General features: G+C 55.4%; 1 protein-coding gene across 1 annotated transcript in view; it reads left to right on the top strand.

Moving 5' to 3' along the window:
* Window positions 1–335: 335 nt before the first annotated feature.
* Window positions 336–27,270, top strand: part of ADAMTS13 (ADAM metallopeptidase with thrombospondin type 1 motif 13) — a 38,987-nt gene continuing 12,052 nt past the window's right edge. Inside the window, exons 1-22 of the mRNA XM_017849064.1 lie at window positions 336–387; window positions 2,149–2,269; window positions 3,100–3,166; window positions 4,316–4,473; window positions 5,516–5,599; window positions 5,925–6,049; window positions 6,186–6,332; window positions 8,952–9,089; window positions 9,901–10,063; window positions 12,583–12,687; window positions 13,378–13,529; window positions 13,633–13,696; window positions 16,307–16,433; window positions 17,227–17,375; window positions 17,724–17,844; window positions 18,988–19,068; window positions 19,969–20,150; window positions 22,139–22,274; window positions 22,354–22,483; window positions 23,092–23,277; window positions 24,597–24,786; window positions 25,422–25,542. Coding sequence (XP_017704553.1) covers window positions 371–387; window positions 2,149–2,269; window positions 3,100–3,166; window positions 4,316–4,473; window positions 5,516–5,599; window positions 5,925–6,049; window positions 6,186–6,332; window positions 8,952–9,089; window positions 9,901–10,063; window positions 12,583–12,687; window positions 13,378–13,529; window positions 13,633–13,696; window positions 16,307–16,433; window positions 17,227–17,375; window positions 17,724–17,844; window positions 18,988–19,068; window positions 19,969–20,150; window positions 22,139–22,274; window positions 22,354–22,483; window positions 23,092–23,277; window positions 24,597–24,786; window positions 25,422–25,542 — 2,764 coding nt within the window. The 5' untranslated portion in view covers window positions 336–370. The remainder of the gene's footprint in view (window positions 388–2,148; window positions 2,270–3,099; window positions 3,167–4,315; window positions 4,474–5,515; window positions 5,600–5,924; window positions 6,050–6,185; window positions 6,333–8,951; window positions 9,090–9,900; window positions 10,064–12,582; window positions 12,688–13,377; window positions 13,530–13,632; window positions 13,697–16,306; window positions 16,434–17,226; window positions 17,376–17,723; window positions 17,845–18,987; window positions 19,069–19,968; window positions 20,151–22,138; window positions 22,275–22,353; window positions 22,484–23,091; window positions 23,278–24,596; window positions 24,787–25,421; window positions 25,543–27,270) is intronic.

Below are 27,270 nucleotides of genomic sequence, written 5' to 3'. Positions count from 1 at the left end.
CTGATCTCGAACTCCTGACCTTGTGATCCGCCTGCCTCAGCCTCCCAAAGTGCTGGGATTACAGGCGTGAGCCACCGCACCTGGCCCGGGTTTTCTTTTTAAAAAAGGAAAAAAACTTTGTTCCAGCAGTTTACAAACCAGGGCGATGCAGCCTTCTGTACAAAGGTGCATTCCAGAGAACAAAGAGAACAAAGAAATAGGTTGTCTTTTGTAGAGAACTTCTGCTCAGGTTCCCACTTTGGTCACTTATGCAAATGAGGAAGGCACACTTGCTTAGTTCTGACTGGTTAATACTTACCGAGTTCAGATTGGTCGATGTGGGTCACAGTCGATGGGTTGATTCTGGTGGCATAAATAGGAACAGAAAGCTATGAAACCATCCCAGAGGTAAGCGAGAGTGGGGGCTTTCCAGAATGCAGAATGTGTGTGTGACCCTAGTCAGCAAATGGCTTCTAGGTCCTACTTTGAATTTAGACCCAGTTAGTGACTTGGGAACTATCATGAAGGATTGGCTCTTTCAGGGTTCACAAAATTATTGGTGACCTTTTAAAGATTAATTTCAGTGGGATGTGGGAATTGGAGGCAAGGAAGTGGAGATAGCTACTGAAAATAATGTTTCCAAGTTCTTAAAGAAAGCCAGAAACAGGGCTATGGTGGGAGGACAGTGTGGGTCAAGGGAAGGTTGCTGATTGTAATCAAGAGACACCAGTGTGCCTGGGTGTGCTGGGGCTCATGCCTGTAATCCCAGCACTTTGGGAGGCCGAGGCAGTCAGCTCACCTGAGGTCAGGAGTTTGAGACCAGCTTGGCCAACATGGTGAAACTCCACTTCTACTAAATATACAATAACTAGCCAGGCGTGGTGGCGGGCACCTGTAATCCCAGCCACGAGGGAAGCTGAGGCAGGAGAATCACTTGAACCTGGGTGACGGAGGCTGCAGTGAGCCGAGATCGTGCCAGTGCACTCCAGCCTGGGTGACGCAGCAAGACTCTGTCTCAAAAAACAAAAACCAAAAAAGAGACAGCAGAATCATGTATGCTGATAGGGTGAGCCAGGTACTAGGATCTCGACATCTAAGCATGCCCCCTTCTCCAAGAGCCTCCTTACCTTCCTGCATGGAAGCACACCCTCCCCTCCAGCCCCCCATTCCTTTATTCTGCTGTATTTTTCCCCATGACACTTACCATCTTTGAACAGAGTACATACGCAACACGTGTTTGTCTAGCAACTGTGCTGTCTGGCTCTCTTTCCTAGCATTTAAGCTGTGAGAGGCCGACGCTGCTGTCTGCCTGGCTTGTGGCTGCTTTCCTGGTGTCTAGCACAGAGCCTGGCCTGTTTCAGGGGCTCAGTGAAACATTTGTTGGCTGAAGGAATGAATGAATGGCTCTAGCAGAGGGACAGAAACTAACGATGCAGGAGAAGAGAGCTGGGAAGGGATCCAGAGCCAGGGCCTGGCAGGGAGTGTAGGTGCGTCCTCCCTGATTGCAGAGGAGGAGAGAGGTTGCACTTTGAGGGGTGGAAACACAAGGTGAATCCCCCTGATGGTCATCAGCTTGTGCGGCTGTGTGGGTGTGAGGGGTGTAAAAGAGTGGTTTGGAGCATGTGAAGAGAGCCTTCCAGGAGGTGAGGGGGATTGCCAGGCGGTTTGTGATGATGCCAAGATCTGGTGCCGTGCAGCCTGCTTCTGCGACTCTCCCCATCAGGCACAGGCACAGAGTAGGCGGAGAGTTGGGCCAGAACCGCGATGTGTTTGGCACAGCCTTTCATCTGTCAGATGGGAGCGGGGACCCTAGAGAGAGAGCCAGCCCAAGGTCCTGGCATCCTCGTGAACCCCCGTCAGCAGGTTTCTGGTCCAGTGTCCCTTCTAGATGGCTAGGCCTCCTCTGAGGTGGGCGTGCACATCCAGAGAGCTCTCTGGAGTCCAGGACTGGGCTGTGGGGTACCCTGAACTGCAGCCATCTTAGAGCAAGGTCCAGGCTGCAGCAGGAGGAGCTGCAGGCCGCCCACCCTAGCCATGGCCCTGCCCTGGCAGGAAGCTTCCAAGAGTAAACACTGCCTAATCGTCCCGCCCAGCGAGCAGGCCTGTCCATTCCACGCTGGCCAGATTCCCAGTCACCAAGGCCCCCTCTCACTCTGCTCCACTCTGCAGGCTGGCTCTCCTGAGGATGCGCCAGCATCACCCCCGGGCAAGATGCCCTTCCCTCTGTGTGGCCGGAATCCTTGCCTGTGGCTTTCTCCTGGGCTGCTGGGGACCCTCCCATTTCCAGCAGGTGGGCGCATTTGCGGAGCGGGGGTATTCTGGGAGCCTCTCGGTGGGGTATTCTGAGCTACCTGGGGCGAGGGGAGTGCCAAACAGCTGACTACATCAGCTTTGGGGTTTGCGCTGGGCAGGGAAGTCTGCACTTGGGGTTTTGGGGGATGAAGTGTGCTCACTGAAGAGGGAGTTGGTGTCTCAGTACGACCTGCTCATCCAGTGAAACTGAACAGACAGATACTAGTTTGTCCCAAACTATGTGGGTTGCTCTTCTCTGCCTCTCCCTTCCTCTCCCGCTCCCTGTCTCTGATTTCCCCCTCTCCTTCTTGGTTGGCCTCACCCACCTCCTGCTTCCTGTCTCTTCATCCGTCTCTTTTTCTTCTTTCTTTCCTCCTTCCTTCCTTCCTTTCTTCCTTCCGTTCCTTCCTTCCTTCCTTCCTTCCTTCCTTCCTGTCGTTTCCCCCTCCCTCCTCGACCTCCCTGCCCTTTCTTCCTTCTTCCCTCCTCCCTCCCGTCACCGTGACGCTCCCTCCGCTCCCTGTTCTCGTTCCTTCCCTCCATCGCCTTGCTTCCTCTTCCTTCCTTCCTTCCTTCCTTCCTTCCTTCCTTCCTTCCTTCCTTTCTTCCTTCCTTTTGTCTTTCTGTCTTTCTCTTTCTGTCCTTCTTCTTCTTCTCCTTCTCCTTCTCCTTCTTCCTTTTTTTTTCTGACATGGGGTCTTGTTATGTTGCCCTGGCTGGTCTCAAACTCCTGGGTCAAGTGATCCTCCCACCTCGGTCTCCCCAAGTGTTAGGATTACAGGCGTGAGCCACTGCACCCAGCCCCATCCATCTCTTTTTGTCTTGCAGAGTTTTCTTCAGGCTTTGGAGCCACAGGCTGTGTCTTCTTACTTGAGCCCTGGTGCTCCCTTAAAAGGTACTTGTCCTGATGTCTTCTGTCCCAGGGAAGTGTCTCAGGACTTTCAAGGGGTATCTCACCATTGAGTCAGTGGTCTGGGATTTTTGGTGGATCTGGCAGGAGGTCAGAGAAGCTGCTGTCACCCCTGTTAATTAACTCTGTTACTTCCGGCCAAGTTGATAAAAGCTGGTTTGGATGTTCCAGCCAGGCCAGGGTTCTCACCCTAGCTTCTGTTAAATATCACAAGGGAACGGTCACCGATTGGCTGGCCCCTTCTGCCCCATGGCTTCTGCTGAGCTGGCTGGTTTTCAGGAGCTCTTGTGGTTTCTGGCCGTGGATGTAAATATTTATTCCTTCTGTGGGAAACAAGATAGGTACTGGCTCAGGCTCCCTCCTAAGGCCATGGATTTCCTTATGATAAAGGCCTGTCCCCATTGCCCACAGGCCCTGTGTGTGACCGTCTCCAGGTGTGAGCCCCCTTCCCAGTAGGGCCATTGACAACTTGACTAACGGCTGATGGGGGCCAGAGGCAGGTGGGCTAGTGGTCAGGGGGAACGGGAGGGCAAGGCCCATCTTGTGACCTGGTTCTTTGTGGTCTAGGCCAGATGCACACTGACCAGTGCCTGGGGCCATCCCGGGGGGCTGGATGCAGCCGATGCTGTCTGGGTACCCATAGCCTGGGTCCTTCTAGCTCCGCCGCTCCTGAAGGACTGGGAGATCATTGCCCAGGGTCCCTGGCCCTCTAAGGGCTCCCTTGGGAGAGGACAGTGAGGGCTGGCCTGGGCCCCTGCTTCCCAAGAGACCACCGGGCTCCACTTGTGTTCAGTTTCCTGTTGGGGTCGATGATGTTACTCATGAAACAATTGTGCCCAGAGCAGGGTCCGGGAGGCAGGGCAGGGGCTTTCCCCTTTGGGCAGAGCCACCAGGGCAGTAGGAAGCTTATCTTGATGGGGTGACCTAAAGGACACCGTAGCCCAACAACTCCTCCTGGGCCCTGCCCTTTGCATGCCCAGTCACTAACGGGGTCCAGCTCTTGGGGTGGGGGTGACACGCAATGTCTTGACTTTGGAAGGCCATCCTTCCAAGACCCGCCAGCCTCTCTCCTGTTAGCTTTCCACTACTTGCTTTCTAGAACCATTGCCCTCTGCTCTCCCCCTGCCCCTCCAGGCCGCCCTCCTTCCCCTGGCTTCCAGAGGCAGAGGCAGAGGCAGAGGAGGGCTGCAGGCAGCATCCTACACCTGGAGCTGCTGGTGGCCGTGGGCCCCGATGTCTTCCAGGCTCACCAGGAGGACACGGAGCGCTATGTGCTCACCAACCTCAACATCGTGAGTACCCCCACAGGAACGACCTCCAGGGATGGCGCTGGCCTGTGCAGGTCCCCATGGCCCGGGCTGGTGACCAATGTCTGTGGGCTGGTGTATCTGGTGGTCTGAATACAGTGGGTTAAACTCAGGTAGAATGGCTCGGGGCTCTTCCTCTTCTCCCTCCCTCCCCTGGGTGGAGGTGGGTGAGGTCCCACACCCCCTCTCAGCTCCATAGCACACGCACACCCTGCAGCCTCTCACTACTCAAGTCCCTTCACCTGGGGCCACCCTCAAGCCTGGCCTCTTCCTCAGTATCCATTTGACCCCCAGGAGGCTCAGCTAACACAATCCTGGCAAACAGGGTGTGGGCTGCTCACACTGCCCTCTGTACCCCGACCCTGCCCTCTCTCTCTCAGAGTGGCGAGGACAGGTCACCAGTCTGAAGTCTAAACAGAGACTTCTGGCAAAGGAGATGGCCACCTTAATTTCTTGCTAGCACCTGAACCCCTGCAGCCCCCCTTCACTTGAAAGGGAAGGGTGGGCAGGGAAGCACTACCCCACTATCGGCTGTCTCAGGAAGACAAACAAGGCTGGGCGCAGTGGCTCATGCCTATAATCCCAGCACTTTGGGAGGCCAAGGCGGGTGTATCACCTGAAGTCAGGAGTTCAAGACTAGCCTGGCCAACATGGTGAAACTCCGTATCTACTAAAAATACAAAAATTAGCTGGGCATGATGGCAGGCTCCTGTAATCTGAGAGGAGTCTGTGGTCTGAGAGGAGCAGCATTTGACCGGAATATCCAACTCGTGACCGTCTGTGTGCTCTCATCCTCTTGCTTTGGAGTTTGTTTTCCTTGCATTAGTTGGCCTTCCTGAGCCGTGAGCTGAGGAGCAGCAGAGGCACGGCTGACTGTGCATCGCATTTTAGGAGCCCCTGCTTCCCACACATGCTTCCCACACATGCTCTCCAGCCCTTCGCACCCTGGGGACCCTGGGAGTCAGCAGCTGCCTAGGACTGGCAATGCCCACCCGACGGGTTACCTCTTTCATTTGCCCTTCCACAGGGGGCAGAACTGCTTCGGGACCCGTCCCTGGGGGCTCAGTTTCGGGTGCACCTGGTGAAGATGGTCATTCTGACAGAGCCGGAGGTAGGCATGGAGCTGGAGCTCAGCATGCCATACAGAGCGGGAAGCCCAAGTCATCGTATCTCCATCCTCTTTAACCTCTTGTCCTGGATGCCCCAAGTAGCATGGGTCACAGAATGCGTTCAGCCAGACGGACCAGCTGCCCTCCCAGCTCTATCCAGCACTCAGCATAGGCTGCCTGACTACTTCTCTGAGCCTCAGTTGTCTCACCCCTAACATGGGCTAGTCAGAGGGTTGTTATGAGGACTAACTGGGATACACACTGACCGCAGTCAGCACCATGCCTGGTTGGGGTGTCCTAAACGCAGGCTTTGCTGTGGATCTGCAGGGTGCTCCAAATATCACAGCCAACCTTACCTCATCCCTGCTGAGCGTCTGTGGGTGGAGCCGGACCATCAACCCCGAGGACGACACAGATCCTGGCCACGCTGACCTGGTCCTCTATATCACGAGGTAGCCGAGCTTTCTGATGGGTGCTGGTCAGCCAGCCTGGGAAGGCTGCACCCTCGGTCTCCTGCTCTCTACAAAGGTGACCCTGGGGCAGCCACGTGCCTTGGCACCACCCGAGTGACTGTTTTCTCTCACCGAGGTTTGACCTGGAGTTGCCTGATGGTAACCGGCAGGTGCGGGGAGTCACTCAGCTGGGTGGTGCCTGCTCCCCAACCTGGAGCTGCCTCATTACCGAGGACACTGGCTTCGACCTGGGAGTCACCATCGCCCATGAGATCGGGCACAGGTATGCAGCCCCACCAGCTGTCCCCAGGCTCTGGCAAGGAGCTGACCTGGGTACCCAGGGCAGAGGTGGTCTTGGCAAACAGTGGGTCCTTGTAGAGTTTCGCCAGAGGAGCCTGTACCCCTCACCTCAATAGACTCAGAAGGGTGGGTGTGAGGACATGGGAACCTGATACTGTTTGATTAAAGAAACTTTTTTTCCAAAAGACAAGCAAAACACCTTTAGCAGGTAGAAAATAACTTCTGTAGAAAATTCAGGTAAAGAAAAAGCAGGCTGTAAAAACTATCTCAAATCCCAATATTTAGAGATAACGTCTCTTCACGTTTTGTATTTAATTTCAGTCTTTTCTTTATACACACACACACATATTTTTTATTTGCAAAATTGGGATTTAGTTTGGATCCCTGAATTAAAGGAAAATTGTGATTATGCTGTTCATTGCTTTGTTACCTGCTATTTCTTTTTTCTTTTTCTTTTTCTTTTTTTTTTTTTGAGGCAGAGTTTCACTCTTGTTGCCCAAGCTGGAGTGCAATGGCGTGATCTCAGCTCACCGCAACCTCCGCCCCCTATGTTCAAGTGATTCTCCTGCCTCAGCCTCCCAAGTATCTGGGATTACAGGCATGTGCCACCATGCCCAGCTAATTTTGTATTTTTAGAAGAGACGGGGTTTCTCCATGTTGGTCAGGCTGGTCTCGAACTCCTGACCTCAGGTGATCCACCTGCCTCGGCCTCCCAAAGTGCTGGGATTACAGGCGTGAGCCACTGCGTCCAGCCTTTCTTTTTTCTTCCTAGGGTGAATGCAGGATTTACCTGCTCTTTATGTAGTAATATATCCCAAACATTATCCCAGGTCTCTTACAGTTATGTACCATAATTTATTTAATCAGGCCTCTCTCCTGGGATGTCTAGGTTGCCTGAACACATCTTCCTGTTGTGAACATTATACATTCTTGTGTGCAAACCTTCACTCCTACCTATAACCATTTACGTAGAGTGATGGGTTTCTTTTCATTTCTTTAGTTTTTTAAGTCTGAAAATAACACCCAATTGTTGTAAAAATTCAAACAGTGCAGAGATTTCTTTCTTTCTTTCTTTCTTTTTTTTTTGACGGAGTCTTGCTCTGTCGCCCAGGCTGGAGTGCAGTGGCGCAATCTCGGCTCACTGCAAGCTCCGCCTCCCGGGTTCACATCATTCTCCTGCCTCAGCCTCCTGAGTAGCTGGGACTACAGGTGCCCACCACCATGCCTGGCTAATTTTTTGTATTTTTTAGTAGAGATGGGGTTTCACCATGTTAACCAGGATGGTCTCGATCTCCTGACCTCGTGATCTGCCCACCTCGGCCGGCCAAAGTGCTGGGATTACAGCCGTGAGACATTGCGCCCAGCCCAGTGCAGAGATTTCTAAATTGAAAAGTGAATTTCTACCTTCCTTGCCCACCAACCCTGCCCCCGACCCCTTTCAACCCCTCTGAGCCTGGAAGGGTTGAGGCAGGGTTCCTGGGTGTGGGGCAAGGCAGGGCTCCTTCTCCCTCACAGGGAGCATAGTTTCCTTTTGCTCCTGTGATGCAGAACAGATGAGTCCCCAAACAGGGGCTTAGCCTGGGAGGGTTCTTGGCTTCACCCAGGAAAGAATTCCAGAGGAAGCAGGTGGTGTTAGACAGCAACTTTGATTGACATAGCAGTGGTCAGAGTGTACAGCCCTGTGACTGTGTACAGCGCAGCATAGCCCTTTTGAAGCAGGGCTACCCCATAGATACTGTGCCCAAAAGAGCAGCTCAAAGGCAGGGCTGCACTTTTAATTATATGCAATAATTTTTATACCCACTTTTAATTATATGCAAATTAAGGGAACAGATTATGCAGAAATTTCTAGAAAAAGGGCAGTACTTTTCGGGTTTTCATCATGGAAAAGGGGCGGTAACTTCTGGGTGTTGCCATGACAATGGTAAACTGACATGGCCACTGGTGGGCCTGTCTTATGGAAGGGGGCTTCCCACCCCTCCCTGTTTTAGCTAGTCCTCTGGTCCGGTGTCCAAGCGGGGCCTCCAGAGTGGAGTCCACCTCCTACCGCACAGGTGCCTGGCTTCTCCCACCTCATTAGTAGTCCTCCGTCAGTTCTGCTTTGGGGAAAGCAAGCTCTGTTGTGACAGTTTGGAAACGGTTCACCCTCCTGGCCTAGGAATGCAAACAATGGCCAAGGGCAAGCACATTTTAACTGAACTTTAAAGTCGTGCTTTACTCACAGTGGGTGAGTTTCACGCTCAACACATCCATGTAAACAGTCGCCAGAGCAGCCCCTCAAGGCCCCGACCAGTCCCCACCTCTCCACAGACTCCTAACACCGTGAATTAATGTGGCTTGCACGTTTTTAAAGCCTTTTGATATTTATTAGCAAAAGATGCGGGAACCACCCTGCTGGGCTAGCGCTCCCATCTGGGGAAAACTGACGCAGGGCGCACAAGGCCCTCCGCACTGCGCCCGGTTAGCAGGTGGCGGCGTTAGGGGTCGACCCGGGTCCGAAAAGTCGCTGGCCCTGCGGCACTAGGGCGCCAGGCCCGGACTCGCCGACCCGATCCTGCCCCCGCCCCAGCCGGCCGCCTTAGCGCAGCTCCCCACCTACCAGCTTCGGCCTGGAGCACGACGGCGCGCCCGGCAGCGGCTGCGACCCCAGCGGACACGTGATGGCTTCAGACGGCGCTGCGCCCCGCGCTGGCCTCGCCTGGTCCCCCTGCAGCCGCCGGCAGCTGCTGAGCCTGCTCAGGTAGCTGCCGCCCCGCGGGAGGGGCGCGAGCCTCCAACCAGCCCCCTGGGCCTCCCGCGCCACCCCTCCCTACGTCCCTCCCCACTCCGCATTCAGCACTTCTTCCTGTCCCCGCCCGAGACCCACCCCTCCGTCCAACCCCGGCGCCCACCGCTCCGTCCCAGCCCCTGCACCCACCCCACCGTCCCAACCCCTGCACCCACCCCTCCGTCCCACCCACCTGCCCAACTCCCTGCGCCTCCCCCCGCGCTGTCCCACGCTCTGCGGCCACCCTTCCGTCCACATTCTCTCCCACTTGCCTGCACCCACCCCTGCATCCTACCCTCCTCCATCCACCCCCCATCTCGGCCCCCTGCGCCCACCCCATTCCTGCACCCACCCGGTTCCTGCGCCCACCCCCTCAATTCACCCCCTTACCATAAGCTTCGTCTGCCTCTACCCGCGCCGACCCCTCCGTCCACTCTCCATGCTCCATCAGCCCCACACCCCTATCTCCCCCGCCCGCGTACATGTACCCCTGCGTCCCCTTCTCACCGACCGTACTGCTCCCGGGCCTAACGTGCATCTGCTTGATCCCACTCTGACCTGTGCCTCTGTCGCCGCTCCCTCTGCTGGCCACCCACCTCCGCGTGGACCGGAGCCTTAGTCTTGGTCCCAGTCCAGAGCTGGCTCCTGGTGGGGGGCTCGGGCCGACAACTCCTGTTCCCACTCACAAAAGGCCACGCTTCCAAACGCTTCCATGCCCGTGCACACTCCTCTGTCCCGCCTCCTCCCGGTGTACACCCCGGGCCTGAGCCGGGCCTTGTCGCAGCGCAGGACGGGCCCGCTGCGTGTGGGACCCCCCGCGGCCTCAGCCTGGGTCCACGGGGCGCCCGCCGGAGGCGCAGCCTGGCCTCTACTACAGCGCCAACGAGCAGTGCCGCGTGGCCTTCGGCCCTAAGGCTGTCGCCTGCACCTTCGCCAGGGAGCACCTGGTAAGTCTGCCGGCGGTGGCCTGGGATTGGCCATGAGGTTCCTCGGCATCACCCAACTCATCAACTCATGTCCCCGCAACGTGCACCATGAGCACCTGCTGGGTGCAGTGCTAGGCTGAGGTACCCCCAGGGCGGCTTAGTTTAATGCTGTCTGTGGCCTCTAGAAATTATTTAAAATGTTTGAACAAAGCCCCAACATTTTTGTTTGACTGGGCCCCACAAATTATGTAGCTAGTCCTGGGAGGGCCCCTGTGCCCAAGGGCTTCTGGCTGAGTAAGGACACCAATCTTAAACAGTTACCAAGGACTTCCCATCTCTTGTGGCTGGAGTCAGCCTGGAGGGCTTCCTGGAGGAAGTGGCGTCCAAACTGAACCCACGGCAGAAGTGGGACTGGTAGGGGGAGGGGAGATGAAGGAGAGCAGGCACCCCAAAAGACAGAGTTCCTCGCAGGGTTGCATAGGACATTCATGGACTCCAGCCACTTTTGCCTTGGCGGGCCCCTTCCTCCATAAAAAAAAAAGAAAATTGAGAAATTAATTTTAATCCTTTTTTTTTTTTTTTTTTTTTTTTTTTTTTTTTTTTTTTTTTTTTTTTTTTTTTTTTTTTTTTTTGACCACCGGAGTCTCTCTCCTCTCTGTTGCCCAGGCTGGAGTGCAGTGGCGCCATCTCAGCTCACTGCAAGTTCCACCTCCTGTGTTCACGCCATTCTCCTGCCTCAGCCTCTCCAGAAGCTGGGACTACAGGCGCCTGTGGCGGGCTAATTTTTTGTATTTTTAGTAGAGACGGAGTTTCACTCTGTTAGCCAGGATGGTCTCGATCTCCTGACCTGGTGATCCACTCGCCTGGGCATCCCAAAGTGCTGGGATTACAGGCATGAGCCACCGCGCCCGGCCAAGTCTTTTTTTTTGTTTCTTCTTTGAGACAGGGCCTCGTTCTGTTGCCCAGGGTGGAGTGCAGTAGCTCAATTATAACTCACTGTAGCCTCAACCTCCTGGGCGCAAGCAATCCTCCCACCTCAGCCTTGGAGTAGCTGGGACTATAAGCACATGCCCCAACGTCCAGCTAATTTTAAAATTTTTTGTAGAGATGGGGTCTCCCTTTGTTACCCAGGCTGGTCTAGGACTCCTGGCCTCAAGCCATCCTCCCACCTTGGCGTCCCAAAGCCCTGGGATTACAGACATGAGCCACCACCCATGCCTGACCAGCAAATCTATTAATATTATATATTACAACATTAATTTGAACCTTTAAATTCATTTTTTTTTCTTTTATCTTTTTTTTTTTTTTTTTTTGAGACAGAGTCTCACTCTGTCACCCAGGCTGGAGTGCAGTGGCACAATCTTGGCTTACTGAAGTCTCCGCCTCCAAGGTTCAAGCGATTCCTGGGCCTATGCCTCCCAAGTAGCTGGGACTACAGGCATGTGCCACCATGCCCAGATAAGTTTTGTATTTTTTAGTGGAGATAGGGTTTCATCATGTTGGCCAGGCTGGTCTCGAATTCCTGACCTCAGGTGATCCGCCCGCCTTGGCCTCCCAAAGTGCTGGGATTACAGGCATGAGCTACCACACCCAGTCGAATTCATTTTTTTCTTCTGATTTTATTTTATTTTATTTATTTATTTATTTTGAGACAGAGTCTCGCTCTGTCACCCAGGCTGGAGTGCAGTGGTGCAATCTCAGCTCACTGCAAGCTCCGCCTTCTGGGTTAATGCCATTCTTCTGCTTCAGCCTCCTTAGTAGCTGGACTATAGGCACCCGCCACCACGCCAGGTTAATTTTTTGTATTTTTAGTACAGACGGTGTTTCACTGTGTTAGCCGGGATGGTCTTGATCTCCTGACCTCGTGATCCGCCTGCCTTGGCCTCCCAAAGTCCTGGAATTACAGGCATGAGCCACCGTGCCCGGCCTTTTTTCTTATGATTTTAAAAGAAATTAGGCCAGATGTGGTGGCTCACACCTGTAATCCCAGCACGTTGGGAGGCCAAGGCAGGTAGATCAGCTGAGGTTGGGAGTTCGAGACCAACCTCACCAACATGGAGAAACGCCATCTGTACTAAAAATACAAAAAATTAGCTGGGCATGGTGGTGCGTGCTTGTAATCCCAGCTACTCGGGAGGCTGAGGTAGGAGAATTGCTTGAACCCAGGAGGCAGAGTTTGCTGTGAGCTGAGATTGCGCCATTGTACTTTAGCCTGGGCAACAAGAGCGAAATCATCTCAGAAAAAGAAATTAAAACAGTTCCCTGGTGAACTTCAAGTCAGTGACAAGAAAAAGAAAAAAAGAAAAAAGACACAAAAACCACATTTCCATGGGCTCCAAAAGGTGTGGCAGGACCTGGTCATGGTCCCAGTTCCCCATCGATGGGTTGGTCATGCCTTGTCTTTTGGGGGCACCAGTGCCCACAGCGCAGAGTGTTGGCTGTGTCAGTGTGTCCTATGGTCTGGGAGGGACAGTTAAGGTCGGACACTGACCTGGAAGGCCCTGGTGGCCCCTGAGCTCGCCACCTGTCCATCCTCCTAGGATATATGCCAGGCCCTCTCCTGCCACACAGACCCGCTGGACCAAAGCAGCTGCAGCCGCCTCCTCGTTCCTCTCCTGGACGGGACAGAATGTGGCGTGGAGAAGGTCAGAGCCAAGAGTGAACGAGCGGGCTCCTGTGAGCATGTGCATGTGGGCGCCTCCAGCCAGACCACCCTATTCTTAGGTGGGGAGGCAGGACCAGTATGGGGCAGAGAGCCTTGGAGTTGGCCTTGGTGACTTTCCTTTGGGTTGGTGGTCTGAACTCTTTCCTTTAGCGTTTGCTCCCATGCAGAATGGGAGTGTGGGCTGCCTGTTTGTATGGGGGGTACCCATGGGTGTGGGGTTCCTTTGAGTGGGGTCCCTGTGTGAAGGTCCTCGTGGATATGGGGTGTCTCAGGGTGGGATCCCTGTGTAAGGGGATCCCTGTGAGGGTAGAGCCCCTGTGGGTGGGTCCTTGCGTGTATGTTGGGGGATCCCTGTGTGTCGAGGGGTCCCTGGGGGGGGTTTTATGTGTATGTTGGGGGGTCTCTGGGTATTGGGGATCCCCGTGGTCTGGGGGATCCATGTTGCTGGGCTACCTGTGTGTGTTGGGGGGGTCTCTTTGTGCGTTGGAGATCCCTGTGTGTTGGGGGATCCGTATGGGTGAGTTCCTTGTGTGTGTTTGGGGGTCACTGTGGGTAGGGTCCCTGTGTGTGCTGAGAGACCCGAGTATGTTGGGGGACTCTCTGTGTGTGTTGGGTGTCGCTGTGGTGGGGTCGCCGTGGGATAGGAGATGAAGCCGTCCTTGTCTTGCAGTGGTGCTCCAAGGGTCGCTGCCGCTCCCTGGTGGAGCTGACCCCCATAGCAGCGGTGCATGGGCACTGGTCTAGCTGGGGTCCCCAAAGTCCTTGCTCCCGCTCCTGTGGAGGAGGTGTGGTCACCAGGAGGCGGCAGTGCAACAACCCCAGGTACCGCCCGCAGGGAGGGGTGCTCTTCCGTCAGGGAGGTTGGCCACACCACATTCCCTAGTTGAAGGCAGTGGTCACCCTCCTGTCTCCTGGGCATTTTCAGACCTGCCTTTGGGGGCCGTGCGTGTGTTGGTGCTGACCTGCAGGCCGAGATGTGCAACACTCAGGTAGGCCTGCTTCCTGGGGCAGGAGGGGGCAGCTGGTGGCACCGGGCCCTGGGGGAGCCAAAGTGACCATCTGTGGTTCACACCAGGACACATTTGAGAAGGACTTTGGGGCCAGGTGAGGTGGCTTACACCTGTAATCTCAGCACTTTGGGAGGCCAGATGGGTGGATCACCTGAGGTCAGGAGTTCAAGACCAGCCTGGCCAACATGGTGAAATCCTGTCTCTACAGAAAATATAAAAATTAGTCAGGTATGGTGGCGGGTGCCCATAGTTCCAGCTACTCAGGAAGCTGAGGCATGAGAATCGCTTGAACCTGGGGAGTGGAGGCTGCAATGAGCCGAGATTGGGCCACTGCAGTCCAGCCTGGGTGACAGAATGAGACTCTGTCTCAAAAAATATATAAAAATTAAAAAAGAGAGAGAAGGACATTGGGAACCCCGTTCGTAAACCAGGCCAGTCCTGTTGATGTCCACAGAGCCCCTGAAGTATCCCGCCTCCCTCCCTGAGTGTCATTTTGCCCTCCAGAGCACATCTTGAAGGGAGAACTTCCCCACTAGGAGTACAGTGCCCTGCTGCATGGCTGCAGAGGAGTTTTTTTTTTTTTTGAGACAGAGTCTCACCCTGTCACCCAGACTGTAGTGCAGTGGTGCTATCTCAGCTCACTGCAACCTCCGCCTCCCAGATTCAAGCGATTCTCCTGCCTTAGCTTCCCGAGTAGCTAGGACTACAGTCACCCGCCACCACGCCCAGCTAATTTTTTGTATTTTTAGTAGAAATAGGGTTTCACCGTGTTAGCCAGGATGGCCTTGATCTCCTGACCTCGTGATCTGCCTTCCTCACCCTCCCAAAGTGCTGGGATTACAGGTGTGAAAGTTTCAGAATGTTTCCAGTACTCTGGAGTAAACCCCATATGGTAGGCTGTCACTCCCCATTTCCCCTCCGCCACCCGGCAGCCATTGATCTCCCTTCTGTCTTTGTGGATTGACCTGTTCCGGACATGCCACGTACCTGGGGCCAGACAACTGGTGTGCTTCCTGCCTGCCTTCCTCCCCCAGTGGCACGTCCTCAGGGCTCACCTGTGCTGTAGCCTGTCAGCGCCTCATTCCTCTTTCTGGCTGAATCATATTCCACTGCAGGGATAGACCACATTTTCATCCAGTCATCTGCTGATGGACATTGGAGGTGTTTCCACGTTTTGGCTTCTGTGAACAGAGCCGCTATGAACGTGCTTGTACATGTTTGAATCCCTGTTTTCAATTCTTTTGGCAGTATGCTCAAGAGTGGAGTTACTGGATCATATGGGAATTCTATGTTTGACTTTTTTTTTTTTTGAGACAGAGTCTTGCTCTGTTGCCAGGCTGGAGTGCAGTGGTGCAATCTCAGCTCACTGCAATCTTCGCCTCTCGGGTTCAAGTGATTCCCCTGCCTCAGCCTCTGGAGTAGCTGGGATTACAGGCACGTGCCACCACGCCTGGCTAATTTTTTGTGTTTTTAGTAGAAATGGGGTTTCCACCACGTTGGCCAGGATGGTCTGGATCTCCTGACCTCAGGTGATCCGCCCGCCTCGGCCTCCCAAAGTGCTGGGATTACAGGCATGAGCCACCACGCCCAACCTATGTTTGACTTTTAAAGAAACTGCCAAACCATTTTCCATAGTACCTGAACCATTTCGCATTCCCACCAGCATTGCACGAGGGTTCTGGTTTCCCCACATCCACTGCAGTCCTTGCTGCTTTCTGTTGTTTTTTTCTTTTCTTTCTTTTTTTTTTTTTTTAATAGAGATGGGTTTTCGCCATGTTGGCCAGGCTGATCTTGAACCCCAACCCCAGGTGATCTGCCCACCTCAGCCTCCCAAAGTGCTGGGATTACAAGTGTGAGCCATGGTGCCCGGCCTGTTTTCTGTTTTTTGATTTTGGCCATCCTAGTGGTGTGAAATGGTAGAAAGATTTTTTTTACATTGAGTTAAATTCTGTCCCCTGCTTGGATGGCCCTGGGTGTAGGTTTGGCCCTATATGTATTACGCGTTCTGTATGGTGAGACCCTCCCTTTCCTCCTTCTCCAAATGGGTCCCCAAGACCTCCCCAGATCGCAAGGGGAAGGTCTTCGGCTAGAGCAGAGGGTGGTGGGATTTCGTGGAGGCAGCGTGGTCAGTGTTGACTCCCTGACTCCCGTCCACGGAGTCAACTCCGATTATCTTCTGTCAGTGCATAAAAGTCCAGGACGCCTGCCTGAGTGCAGAGGCTCCGGTGGTGAGGTCTTTGCTCCATGCTTTGGCTACCTGCCTCTAGGTGCACTACCTAAAGAATATACATCCCCATCACTGTTTTATTGAGTTCAGGCCTTGGAAGCAGAGGCTCTGAGCATAATGCTCTTTCCCGGCTTTCTTCGTTGCTGCCCTGTGTTCTTTATGGATTCCCCGGAGTTTTCCCATCAATAGAGAGGGGCAGGCACTTTTGTCACCCCGGTTTACAGAGCAGGGAACCGAGGCACAGCCTGGATCTGAGGCCACACCCATATCTTGATCCCACACTGCAGGGTGCCATGCAGTCTCCCAGTGACAACACCCCCCAATCCCTTTCCTCTGCCTGTCCTCTGCCTCCTCCTGGCCAGGCCTGTGAGAAGACCCAGCTGGAGTTCATGTCGGAACAGTGCGCCAGGACCGACGGCCAGCCACTGCACTCCTCCCCTGGCGGTGCCTCCTTCTACCACTGGGGTGCTGCTGTACCACACAGCCAAGGTGAGGCCTGCGGAGTGTGGGGTCAGGAGAGGAGCCAGCCCTGGAGACCCTCGGACAGGGTAGAGTCGTGGGGGGTTGGCCTCCTATCCCTCCAGCACTGGGCAAAGCGGCTCAGGCTCTGGTGTCCCACAGACCGTGGATCACATAGTGGCCAGGCCTCGCTGGCAGATCAGGCACTGACATCCCATCTCTGAGTCTCAATTTCCCATCTGTGAAATGGAGATAATAGCAGTAAGCCCCTCCCTGGTCACTACAAGGATTCAGGGAGATAATTGGGAAATGCCAAGTGTGTTCCTTGGTTCATAATTCTGTTTTTTTGAGACAGAGTCTTGCTCTGTTGTCCAGGCTGGAGTGCAGTGGCGTGATCTCAGCTCACTGCAACCTCTGCCTCTGGGATTCAGGGGATACTTGCCCCTCAGTCTCCCGAGTAGCCAGGACTACAGGCTTGCACCACCACGCCGGCTAATTCTTTTTGTATTTTTAGTAGAGATGTGGTTTCACCATGTTGCCCAGGCTGGTTTTGAACTCCTGACCTCACGTGATCCGCCTGCCTTGGTCTCCCAAAGTGCTGGGATTGCAGGCATGAGCCATTGCGCCCAGCCTTTGGTTCATAATTCAATACCATTAGTTATTAGATTAGATTAGGATTGTGATTAGGATTATTGCCTTAGGAGGTAGGATGGGGGGAAGATAGAAACCCTTGCCCCAGATGCAAAGGATGAAGCTGGGTGGGGGCTGGGAGGCCTGCCCCTCCTGCTTAGTTCAGGACCCCTTGTTCACTCTGCCCTCCCAGGGGATGCTCTGTGCAGGCACATGTGCCGGGCAATTGGCGAGAGCTTCATCATGAAGCGTGGAGACAGCTTCCTGGATGGGACCCGGTGTGTGCCAAGTGGCTCCCGGGAGGACGGGACCCTAAGCCTGTGCGTGTCGGGCAGCTGCAGGGTAGGCATGTGTGGACATTGGCGATGGCCCTGGGGCCTGCCTGTCCTATCGGAAGGCTCCTGGGGGCAGGTCGGTGGGTGCTGGCCCCAGTGGAGCCGCAGTGCAGTCTGCAGGGGAGTGGTGCTGGGGAAACGGATCTGGACTTGGAGTCAGCCTGGGTTAAGGGCTGCAGTGTGACCTTGGGCAAGTCATTGAGCCCTCTAAGCTTGCTTCCTGTGTAGATGTTGGGGTGCTACAGAAGTGTTGCTGGTTTTATGGATCCCAGAACCTCAGAGCTGGCAGGGCTGCAGTGTCATTGAGGCCAGCACCCTCCAGTGACACTGGCCCCCTGTCCTTCCCTTTGCATAGACATTTGGCTGTGATGGCAGGATGGACTCCCAGCAGGTACGGGACGTGTGCCAGGTGTGTGGTGGGGACAACAGCACGTGCAGCCCACGGAACGGCTCTTTCACAGCTGGAAGAATGAGAGGTAGGCAGCCTCCCTCAGGGCAGAGGCTGGGCTTCCCCCAGCCTCCAAGACGGCCACAGCCCAGAGCCTTGCTGCAGGGGCTGCTCAGGTCACAGGGCCTGCAACACTCACTCAGTCCTGGATGCCTCCTGCTGTGTCAGCAGCTCCCTCTTCCACTTCGCCACCCTCCTGTGGCAGGCTCAGATTTTGGCCTTGATGCTGCTGGGACTGTGGTGCCTCAGTAATGGTGGCTCACTGTAGCTGTGCTCAAGACTCTGTCTCAAAAAAACAGAATTATGAACCAAGGAACACACTTGGTATTTCCCGATTATCTCCCTGAATCCTTGTAGTGACCAGGACGGGGCTTACTGCTATTATCTCCATTTCACAGATGGGAAATTGAGACTCAGAGATGGGATGTCAGTGCCTGATCTACCAGCGACATTGGCCGGGTGTGGTGGCTCACGCCTGTAATCCCAGTACTTTGGGAGGCGAGGCGGGTGGATCACCTGTAGTCGGGAGTTTAAGACCAGCCTGGCCAATATGGTGAAACCCTGTCTCTACTGAAAATACAAAACTTAGCTGGGCGTGGTGGCAGGCGCCTGTAGTCCCGGCTACTCGGGACGCTGAGGCAGGATAATTGCTTGAACCCGGGAGGTGGAGATCCCTCTGCACTCCAGAGTGGGCAAAGGAGCGAGACACTCTAAAAAAATAATAATAATAGTGTGGACATCGTGCATTCTGTAGCAGCTAGCCTCTTCTCTCCTGCTCAAGAAATCCCACTGAGAGGGACACAAGTGAATGAGAGGGATGGTAGTTACACTTGGAAAATCTTTGACTTTGGTGTATATACGAGGTCAAAAATCATTTGTAAATGCCAGTGCTTCTATGGAGAGTAGAGACTTGAGGGAGCAGAGACTCCCTCTGGCGTGCCCCACTGTGCTGGAGAACCTTGGCCCTGGTCCCTTCTCCCAGCCAGGGCAGAGCCTTGGCAGGTGGTCCTCCAGCCTGCTTTTAATTGCCCCCATGACAGGGGACTCACTGCTGCTGGAGCCAGCCCCATGGCATTGTTCAGTTTTTCCCGACCAGCTAAGATCAGCTCCCTTTGTCTGTGATGTGGTGGCCGTGAGGTCCATGCATCTTTCCTTCTTTTTTTCTTTCTAGAATATGTCACATTTCTGACGGTTACCCCCAACCTGACCAGTGTCTACATTGCCAACCACAGGCCTCTCTTCACACACTTGGGTGAGTTGACTGGAGGACTCCCACCCAGTTAGCTAGACTGAAAAGATGCAGGACACTGTCCCCAAGATGCCCTCACTTCTGACATCACTTGCAAGTTCAAGGGGTTCCCCAAACCACCCTCAGGCTTGATAATTGACTAGGAAGACCCCCAGAGCTCACTGAGAGCTGTGGCATGTGGCTGTGGCTCCTTCCAGAAGGACCTGGGGTAGAATTGTCCAAGGGAAGAGATGCAGGCAGAGTCTGGGAGGGTCCAAACAGGAGGCCTGATGTCTCAGGGATGTGACACCCTTCTAGCATTGGAGCGTGGCCATACACATGGAGTATTGCCCACACAGAAAGCCCACCGAGTGGGAGGTGAGAGTTTTTACTGGGATTTGAGTGCAAAGACATGATTGACTAATTGACCACGTGGATACTCTCAGTCTCCTGGTGACCCAAAGCATCTATCCTAAATCACATAGTTGGTCTTTCTGGGACAGCCAGCCCCCGCCCTAAAGGAAGACACTTCTGCCTGGTGTGACCTGTGTCTCCTCTTGGAAGCCAACAGCAAAGGCCGGGCTTCTCTCTCGGCAAGGCTGCTTCTTGGCTGTTCAGGGCCACAGTGGGTTTTTCTTTCTGGAGTGTGCCTGCACCTGACCTTTGAAGCCTTGGTTGCCAGCCCTTGCCGTGGGGTCCCTGAGCCCTGAGCCTGTCGAGTTCTGTGCATGAGTGCACTTGCTCATGGCACTCACCAGGTTGTGGAAAGAGGCACAGAGCCTCCGCTGTGGGGAAGCCTCTGGCTCAGATGCCTGCGGCTCCTTAGAGGAGGGCTGGGGACCCTGGGAAGGAGAGTCACTGACGTGCCTGTGAGGAGGATGGGTGCTCAGTTCCACAGGGCTAACAGGGCTGGTTCTCCGACAGCGGTGAGGATCGGAGGGCGCTACGTCGTGGCTGGGAAGACGAGCATCTCCCCTAACACCACCTACCCCTCCCTCCTGGAGGATGGCCGTGTTGAGTATAGAGTGGCCCTCACCGAGGACCGGCTGCCCCGCCTGGAGGAGATCCGCATCTGGGGACCCCTCCAGGAAGATGCTGAGATCCAGGTTAGCAGGAGAGCCTGGGGGAGGCCAGTGGGGGCTTCTTCTTGGGGGCTATGGCTGCTTGCACGTTTGTCCATCCATCCATTCCCTGATTTGTTCATTTATTCATTCAGTGGCCACTTACAGGGAACCCACTATGTATTGGGCCCCGTGCTAAGTGAAATGCAGCTAGCTCCTCCAGGGGCTTAGGGTCCCACAAATAAATATCCAAATGTGCCTGTGCCCAGAGCCTGTGGAAGAAGGCCCTGTAGTTCTGGGATCAGGTAAGGTTGGAGGGCCCCAGGCAGGGGTCCGGGGCTCCCCGGGAAAGAGTGATGGAGCTGAGGTCTCAGATGAGCAGATACTGCCGGGCCAAGCAGGGAGGGAAGCGTATGGCCAAGGGAACAGTGTCATTGTGGGAGGGATGAAGGAAGGTCCTACTGTGTGGGTTTGTGGGGAGATGAAGGCATGGACTCAGGTACAATGGCATCTGGGGAGCAGGCCTTGGTGCTGAGGATGCTGAGAACAGATGCTGGCTCCCACTGCTTCTTTGGGGTAGAGTGCGTGGGAACTGGAACGCCTTGTTCAGGTGTGTACTTGGTGATGTGTGCTCGCCCCTGTATGTCCCCATTGGTGCTTTGCTGAGGAAGGCACGTGGAGGGTGGAGAGACATGAGCGCAGGCTGAAACAGACCTGAGAACCTTCGGAGAGGGGCCCAGTCTCAGCGGCCCCAGCTGGCTGCTCTGGCAGCATCCTCTGCCCCTACAGCTGCCAGAGACAGCAGGGCCTCCCCCGTATCAGGCCAGGCCAGGCCAGAGCAAGCCCCTGTGAGTGGCTCATCCCTTCCCTTACCCCAATAGGGCTCCCTTCCTGCCCTCCCCTTGCCTGGGACATTGTCTCCAGATGCTGGCTGCTGAGTGGCTCTCCCGTCATCCTCTGCGGTGTGTAAAAGAGCAGATTCTTGGGTCCTCTGCATATTCCCTGAATCAAGACTTCCCTGTGTTGGGCCTGAGAAGCCCCACTGTAACCAACACAGGCTTGCGGCAGTGGCCAGATGTGGGCATCGAGGGGGCAGGTGCTGAATGTCACCTCGCCCTGGGCTCTGGCCTCCAGGCTGGCCTCTTTCTTGGGCTGGCCTTGGGCACAGGACCCAGTTACCCTCCTGAAGAGCCTCAGGCCCAGGAACCTGCTGAAATTCTTCCCAGTGCTCTCCAGGCCAGGCCTAAGACAGTAGCCGGCCCCAGGGCCCCAGGGATCCAGTTTCTTTCTGCCAGCCCCACAGGCCTCAACTCTGGCTCCAGAAGCCTTCTGTGCTGGCCCTGCCCTAGCCCTTCTTGGGCTCCTTAGCTCAGCCTAAGGTGGGCCTGCCTTCTCCATTGTACTTTGTCCTTTACCCAACCAGCTTAGGGAGCCTTCTCTGTGCTGCCTGAATACCCTATCCCCTAACCTACCAATTACCTGTCCCCAGCCCCCTATCCCAACCCACTGAGAGCTCCTTGTGGCTTAGCTAGTGTCCTGTGCACTGTGCTATACCCAGAGCCTGGTACAGGTCAGTGTCGGCGATTGCCTGTCATTATTTTTGTTTTTGTTGTTTTTTGAGAGAGGGTCTCACTATCGCCCAGGCTGCAGTGCAGTGGCACTATCACAGCTCACTGCAGCCTCGACCTCCTGGGCTCAAGTGATCCTCCCACCTCAGCCTCCCAAGTAGCTGGGACTACAGGCATGCCCCATCATGCCCAGCTGATTTTTTAACTTTTTTTAAAAATAGAGATGGAGTCTCACGATGCTGCCCAGGCTGGTCTGAAACTTCTGGGCTCAAGTGATCTGCCTGCCTCAGGCCCCCAAAGTTTTCGGTTTACAGGCATGAGCTACTGTGCCTGGCCAGTGACTGCTTGTTGAACGAAAGATTATAGGGATGGAAGAAGTTGCGAGACTTCCCAGGGGAGGTGGCCATGACAGTGACCCTCAGGGAACCCACCGGACAAGGCCTGAAGCTCTTTGTCTGTCTGCAGGTTTACAGGCGGTACGGCGAGGAGTATGGCAACCTCACCTGCCCAGACATCACCTTCACCTACTTCCAGCCTAAGCCACGGCAGGCCTGGGTGTGGGCCGCTGTGCGTGGGCCCTGCTCGGTGAGCTGTGGGGCAGGTGAGACCCAGGGAAGGCTCGCCCACAGCATGGCTTGCCCCTGCAGGGAGGTAGCCTAGCCCTCCCGCTTCCCTCCCAGGGCTGCGCTGGGTAAACTACAGCTGCCTGGACCAGGCCAGGAAGGAGTTGGTGGAGACTGCCCGGTGCCAAGGGAGCCAGCAGCCACCAGCGTGGCCAGAGGCCTGCGTGCTGGAACCTTGCCCTCCGTAGTGAGTGTGGTGCTGTCTGTGCAGCTCCGGTGGGAGAGAGGGTTCTGCTGGGGCTGCTGGGCTCTGTTCCTGGCCTATAGGGCCCATGTGGCAGGGCTGGGCTGAGCTGCTTCTGTGCAGGCTCTCACTACGCCTGCTCACAGCCCTGTGAGGGGGCTCTGTGAGTGCCCCGTTCTGCAGGTGAGGACACTGAGGCTCAGGGCAGACACGGTGACAATGTCAGCCCAGTGGGACCCACACCTGCTGCCATTGTCCGGGTCACCGAGGCCTCTCTTGAGCTCAGGCGCTCATGGCGAGATGGAGGTGATTGCCTACCTGGAGGGTTGTGGGGAGACTTGGGGAGCTCTGGTGCAAAGCCCCTGGCTGTCACTGCACCTGATGGGCACACTGTTAGGGACAAGGCCATCCCTGCTGGGTGCAGGACAGGGCAGCTGCCCACCAGCATGTGATTCGGGTGTCCTCAGGCTCAGCCACCTGGAGAGGCTAGGCTGGTCCTAGTGCCCATTGCTTGTCCCAGACCAGTGGAAGTGTGTCAGCACCCACCACCCCATCACCCCAAGTTAGCCTGGGACCTGGCCAGGGCCCCAACGCTCTGTCTCCTTCCTCAGCTGGGCGGTGGGAGACTTCGGCCCATGCAGTGTCTCCTGCGGGGGTGGCCTGCGGGAGCGGCCAGTGCGCTGCGTGGAGGCCCAGGGCAGCCTCCTGAAGACGTTGCCCCCAGCCCGGTGCAGAGCAGGGGCCCAGCAGCCAGCTGTGACAGCGGAAATCTGTAACCCCCAGCCCTGCCCCGCCAGGTGAGCCAGGGCTAGGTGGGCCTGGGAGAGGGCCTCCCTGGCAGAGTTCGTCCCTGCGCTGAGCCCCAGTCCTTCTGAGAATCCCCTCCTCCTGAGGCCTCTGGTGGAGCCTCACCATCCAGGGTGATGGGCAGTGTCACCTGGTGGTTGTAAGTGCGAGTGTCGGAGTTCCTTACTACCCAGGAGAGCCTGGGCCCATCGTTTCCCTCTCTGAGCTTCCGAGCCCCTGCTCTGAAATGGGGAGGCCGACCTGCCTGGGGAGGGGGTGGCTTCGAGGATGAGGTCAAACTGAACGGAGTGGGAGATATCACTTGCTCATCACCACCATCTCCACCGTGCCCACATGGCTGCATCTCATTCCCTCAGTGTCCAAGTTGACAGTGGCTTATCATCCTGCCCTGCCACTAACCAGCTGAGTGACAGGGCAAGTCCTCTCCTCTGTGGGCTTCAGTTTTGTGACCTGTCTGGTGGGAGGGGATTGGTCTGGATCATTGGTGGCCCACTCATAGCTCTGGACTCCTTTCCCTGCCCCCTCATCTGTGGCAGACAAAGCAATCACCACTTTTCCCCGCTGAGGCCAGATGGGGCCTCAGAATCCTTCTCAACACAGCTCTCCGGGCAGCCACTCCAGCGCAGGGCTGACTCACAGCTGAAACCCATTGGCCACCCTTGAACCTGGTGGTCCGATTCCATGTGGCACCTGTTTCTCTGCACCTGCTGTGGTGCATGGAGTCAGTGATTGCCTGGCTGGAGGTCGGTCTCTGCCTCTGGAGGGTAGGAAGGATGGGTTCTCTTGTTTTTTTTTTTTTTTTTAAGACAGAGTCTTGCTCGCTCACCCAGCCTGGTATGCAGTGGCATGATCTTGGCTCACTGCAGCCTCCTGCCTCGGCAGGTGTGCACCACCAAGCCCAGCTAATTTTTGTATTTTTTGTAGAAACAGGGTTTTGCCATGTTGCCCAGGCTGGTCTCCAACTCTTGGGCTCGAGCAGTCTACTCACCTCAGCCTCCCAAAGTGCTGAGATTACAGGTGTGAGCTACCGCGCCCGGCCAAGGATAGGTTCTGTCTCTGCACCCTGGAGGCAGGTGGGGTGCCTGACTGCTGAGCAGCGAGTGCTTGTTGAATGGGAACCTGCTGGCTAATGAATGGAGAACCCAGTGCTTCAGGGAGAGACCCTGAGCTTCACTTCTCTGTGGGGTCCCCCTTTGGGCTCCTGGATGTTGGGGAGCATGTCCTCTGCCTCCCTGCCTCTAGCAGCTGGGCTGTACCTTCCACTGGGTGGCAGAGGCAGGGCCTGATGACTGTCTCATGCCATCCTCAGGTGGGAGATGTCAGAGCCCAGCCCATGCACATCAGCCAGTGGAGCAGGCCCGGCCTTGCAGAATGAGACCTGTTTGCCGGGGGCAGATGGCCTGGAGGCTCCAGCGACTCAAGGGCCTGACTCCATAGATGAGAAGCTGCCTGCCCCTGAGCCCTGTGTCGGGATGTCATGCCCTCCAGGCTGGGGCCATGTGAGTGCCCTGGGCATGAGAGTGGCTGGGGCTGTTGAGTCCTTTACCTGGCTGAGAGAATGAAGAGCACCCGTCGCCATTGTCCTCTAGGCCAGAGCGAAAACACCTTGCTTCTGTGGGAATGCTGTCTGAGGGCCACCCCTGCTCAGAAAAGAAGCTTAGAAAGAGGGCTCAGGGTCCCTCGGGAGGCTCCCATTCCCCTTGCAAGCCGGGCTGAGAGAAGCATCTGAGGAGAGTATAATGTAGCTGCTGTGCAGAGAAATGCTGCCGGGCTCCCGCCCGGTGTCCAGGGACTGGAGGCTGACTGGCCTTGCTCTCTGGCCTGGGTGCTGGCAACCCTCGCCCCTCATGGCTGGGAGGATTGCAGGGCCAGTCATGCTCCCATGTCCCACTCTTGGTTCCAGCTCTCAACCAGGCCCACAGTGAGCACTTGTGCTGCTGAGGAGCCTGCAAAGGTGGGGTGTGCAGCAAGGACACCCGCTGGGAGACTGGGGAGCCAAGGGAGCAGGGGAGGGAGCCCCGGTATGCACATGCCACTTCCTGCTCTCTCTGCTGCCTCCTAAGAAGATTGGGACGGGGGTCGCTGGGTGCTCAGAGGAGTCCCAGACCCATGAACTTGTTGCTGTTTCCCACAGCTGGATGCCACCTCTGCAGGGGAGGAGGCTCCCTCCCCATGGGGCAGCATCAGGACAGGGGCTCAAGCTGCACACGTGTGGACCCCTCTGGCAGGGCCGTGCTCCGTCTCCTGTGGGCGAGGTGAGGGCCCCCGGGATGCTCCTGGGGACCAGCACTCATGGTAACTCTCTTATCCACTTGCATCTTGCCTCCTTCTTTTTTTTTTTTTTTTTTTTTTGAGATGGAGTCTCGCTCTGTCGCCCAGGCTGGAGCAGGCTGGAGCAGTGGCCGGATTTCAGCTCACTGCAAGCTCCGCCTCTGGGGTTTACGCCATTCTCCTGCCTCAGCCTCCCGAGTAGCTGGGACTACAGGCGCTCGCCACCTCGCCCGGCTAGTTTTTGTATTTGTAGTAGAGACGGGGTTTCACCGTGTTAGCCAGGATGGTCTCGATCTCCTGACCTCGTGGTCCGCCCCTCTCGGCCTCCCAAAGTGCTGGGATTACAGGCTTGAGCCACCGCGCCCGGCCGCATCTTGCCTCCTTCTAAAGAGCATTTGAGGTGGATTGCAGAAAATCCAGACTATACGGGAACACGCCGTAATACAAGGAGATTAAGTATAGTAGCTGACAGCCACTTCAAATGTGAGCGCTGACTGGCTGAAAAGTAGGAAAAGACAACAATGCCGAGCAGTGTGGCACCAGAGCCGTTCCTGATGGCCCCGGCAGAGCGGCCAGAGGGGGCCCCAGTTGACGACCTGAGCAGAGAAACCTTAGCTTTAAGATACACAGCGTTAGGCCGGGCGCGGTGGCTCACGCCTGTAATCCCAGCACTTTGGGAGGCTGAGGTGGGCGGATCATGAGGTCAGGAGATGGAGACCATCCTGGCAAACATGGTGAAACCCCGTCTCTCCAAAAAGTACAAAAAAAAAAAAAAAAAAAAAAAACCAAAACTAGCTGGGCATGTGGCGGGCGCCTGTAGTCCCAGGAGACTGGCGTGAACCCGGGAGGCGGAGCTTGCAGTGAGCGGAGATCGCGCCACTGCACTCTAGCCTGGGCGACAGAGCGAGACTCCGTCTCAAAAAAAAAAAAAAAGATACACAGCGTTCTTCTATTTTCCCAATCTTGCTTTATTGTAGTATAACACACATATTATACAATTTACCATCATAACTGTTTCTCCCCGTGCACGTCAGTGACATAAAAGCACAGTTACATTGTTGTGCGGCCATCACCACCATCCTCTCCAGAACTTTTCCAGTTTCCCAAACTGGAGTTCTGTCCCTGTGAAACACAAACTCCCATTTCCTCCTCCACAGCCCCTGGCAACCTCCATTCTCCTTTCTGTCTCCAAATTCTACAATTCCAGGGACCCTGTAGAAGTGGAATCATATAGCATTTACCTTTTCGTGACTGGTTGATTTCACTGAGTGTGATGTCCTCACAGTTCATCCATGTTGTAGCATGTGTGTTTCCTTTTTTTTTTTTTTTTTTTTTGAGACGGAGTCTGGCTCTGTCGCCCAGGCTGGAGTGCAGTGGCCGGACCTCAGCTCACTGCAAGCTCCGCCTCCTGGGTTTACACCATTCTCCTGCCTTAGCCTCCCAAGTAGCTGGGACTACAGGCGCCCGCCTCGTCACCCAGCTAGTTTTTTTTTTTTTTGTAGTTTTTAGTAGAGATGGGGTTTCACCGTATTAGCCAGGATGGTCTCGATCTCCTGACCTCGTGATCCGCCCGTCTCGGCCTCCCAAAGTGCTGGGATTACAGGCTTGAGCCACCGCGCCCGGCCGTGTGTTTCCTTCTTAAGGCTGAAAAAGATTCCACTGTGAGTGTATCCTTTATATGTTTATCCATTTATTCATCAGTGGACACTTGG

Source organism: Rhinopithecus bieti, unplaced genomic scaffold (assembly GCF_001698545.2).
Source record: "Rhinopithecus bieti isolate Rb0 unplaced genomic scaffold, ASM169854v2 scaffold_2205, whole genome shotgun sequence".
In the NCBI taxonomy this organism is placed as follows: domain Eukaryota; kingdom Metazoa; phylum Chordata; class Mammalia; order Primates; family Cercopithecidae; genus Rhinopithecus; species Rhinopithecus bieti.
The sequence above is the reverse complement of the archived record's forward strand: the minus strand, read 5'-3'. Positions and strand labels throughout refer to the sequence as shown.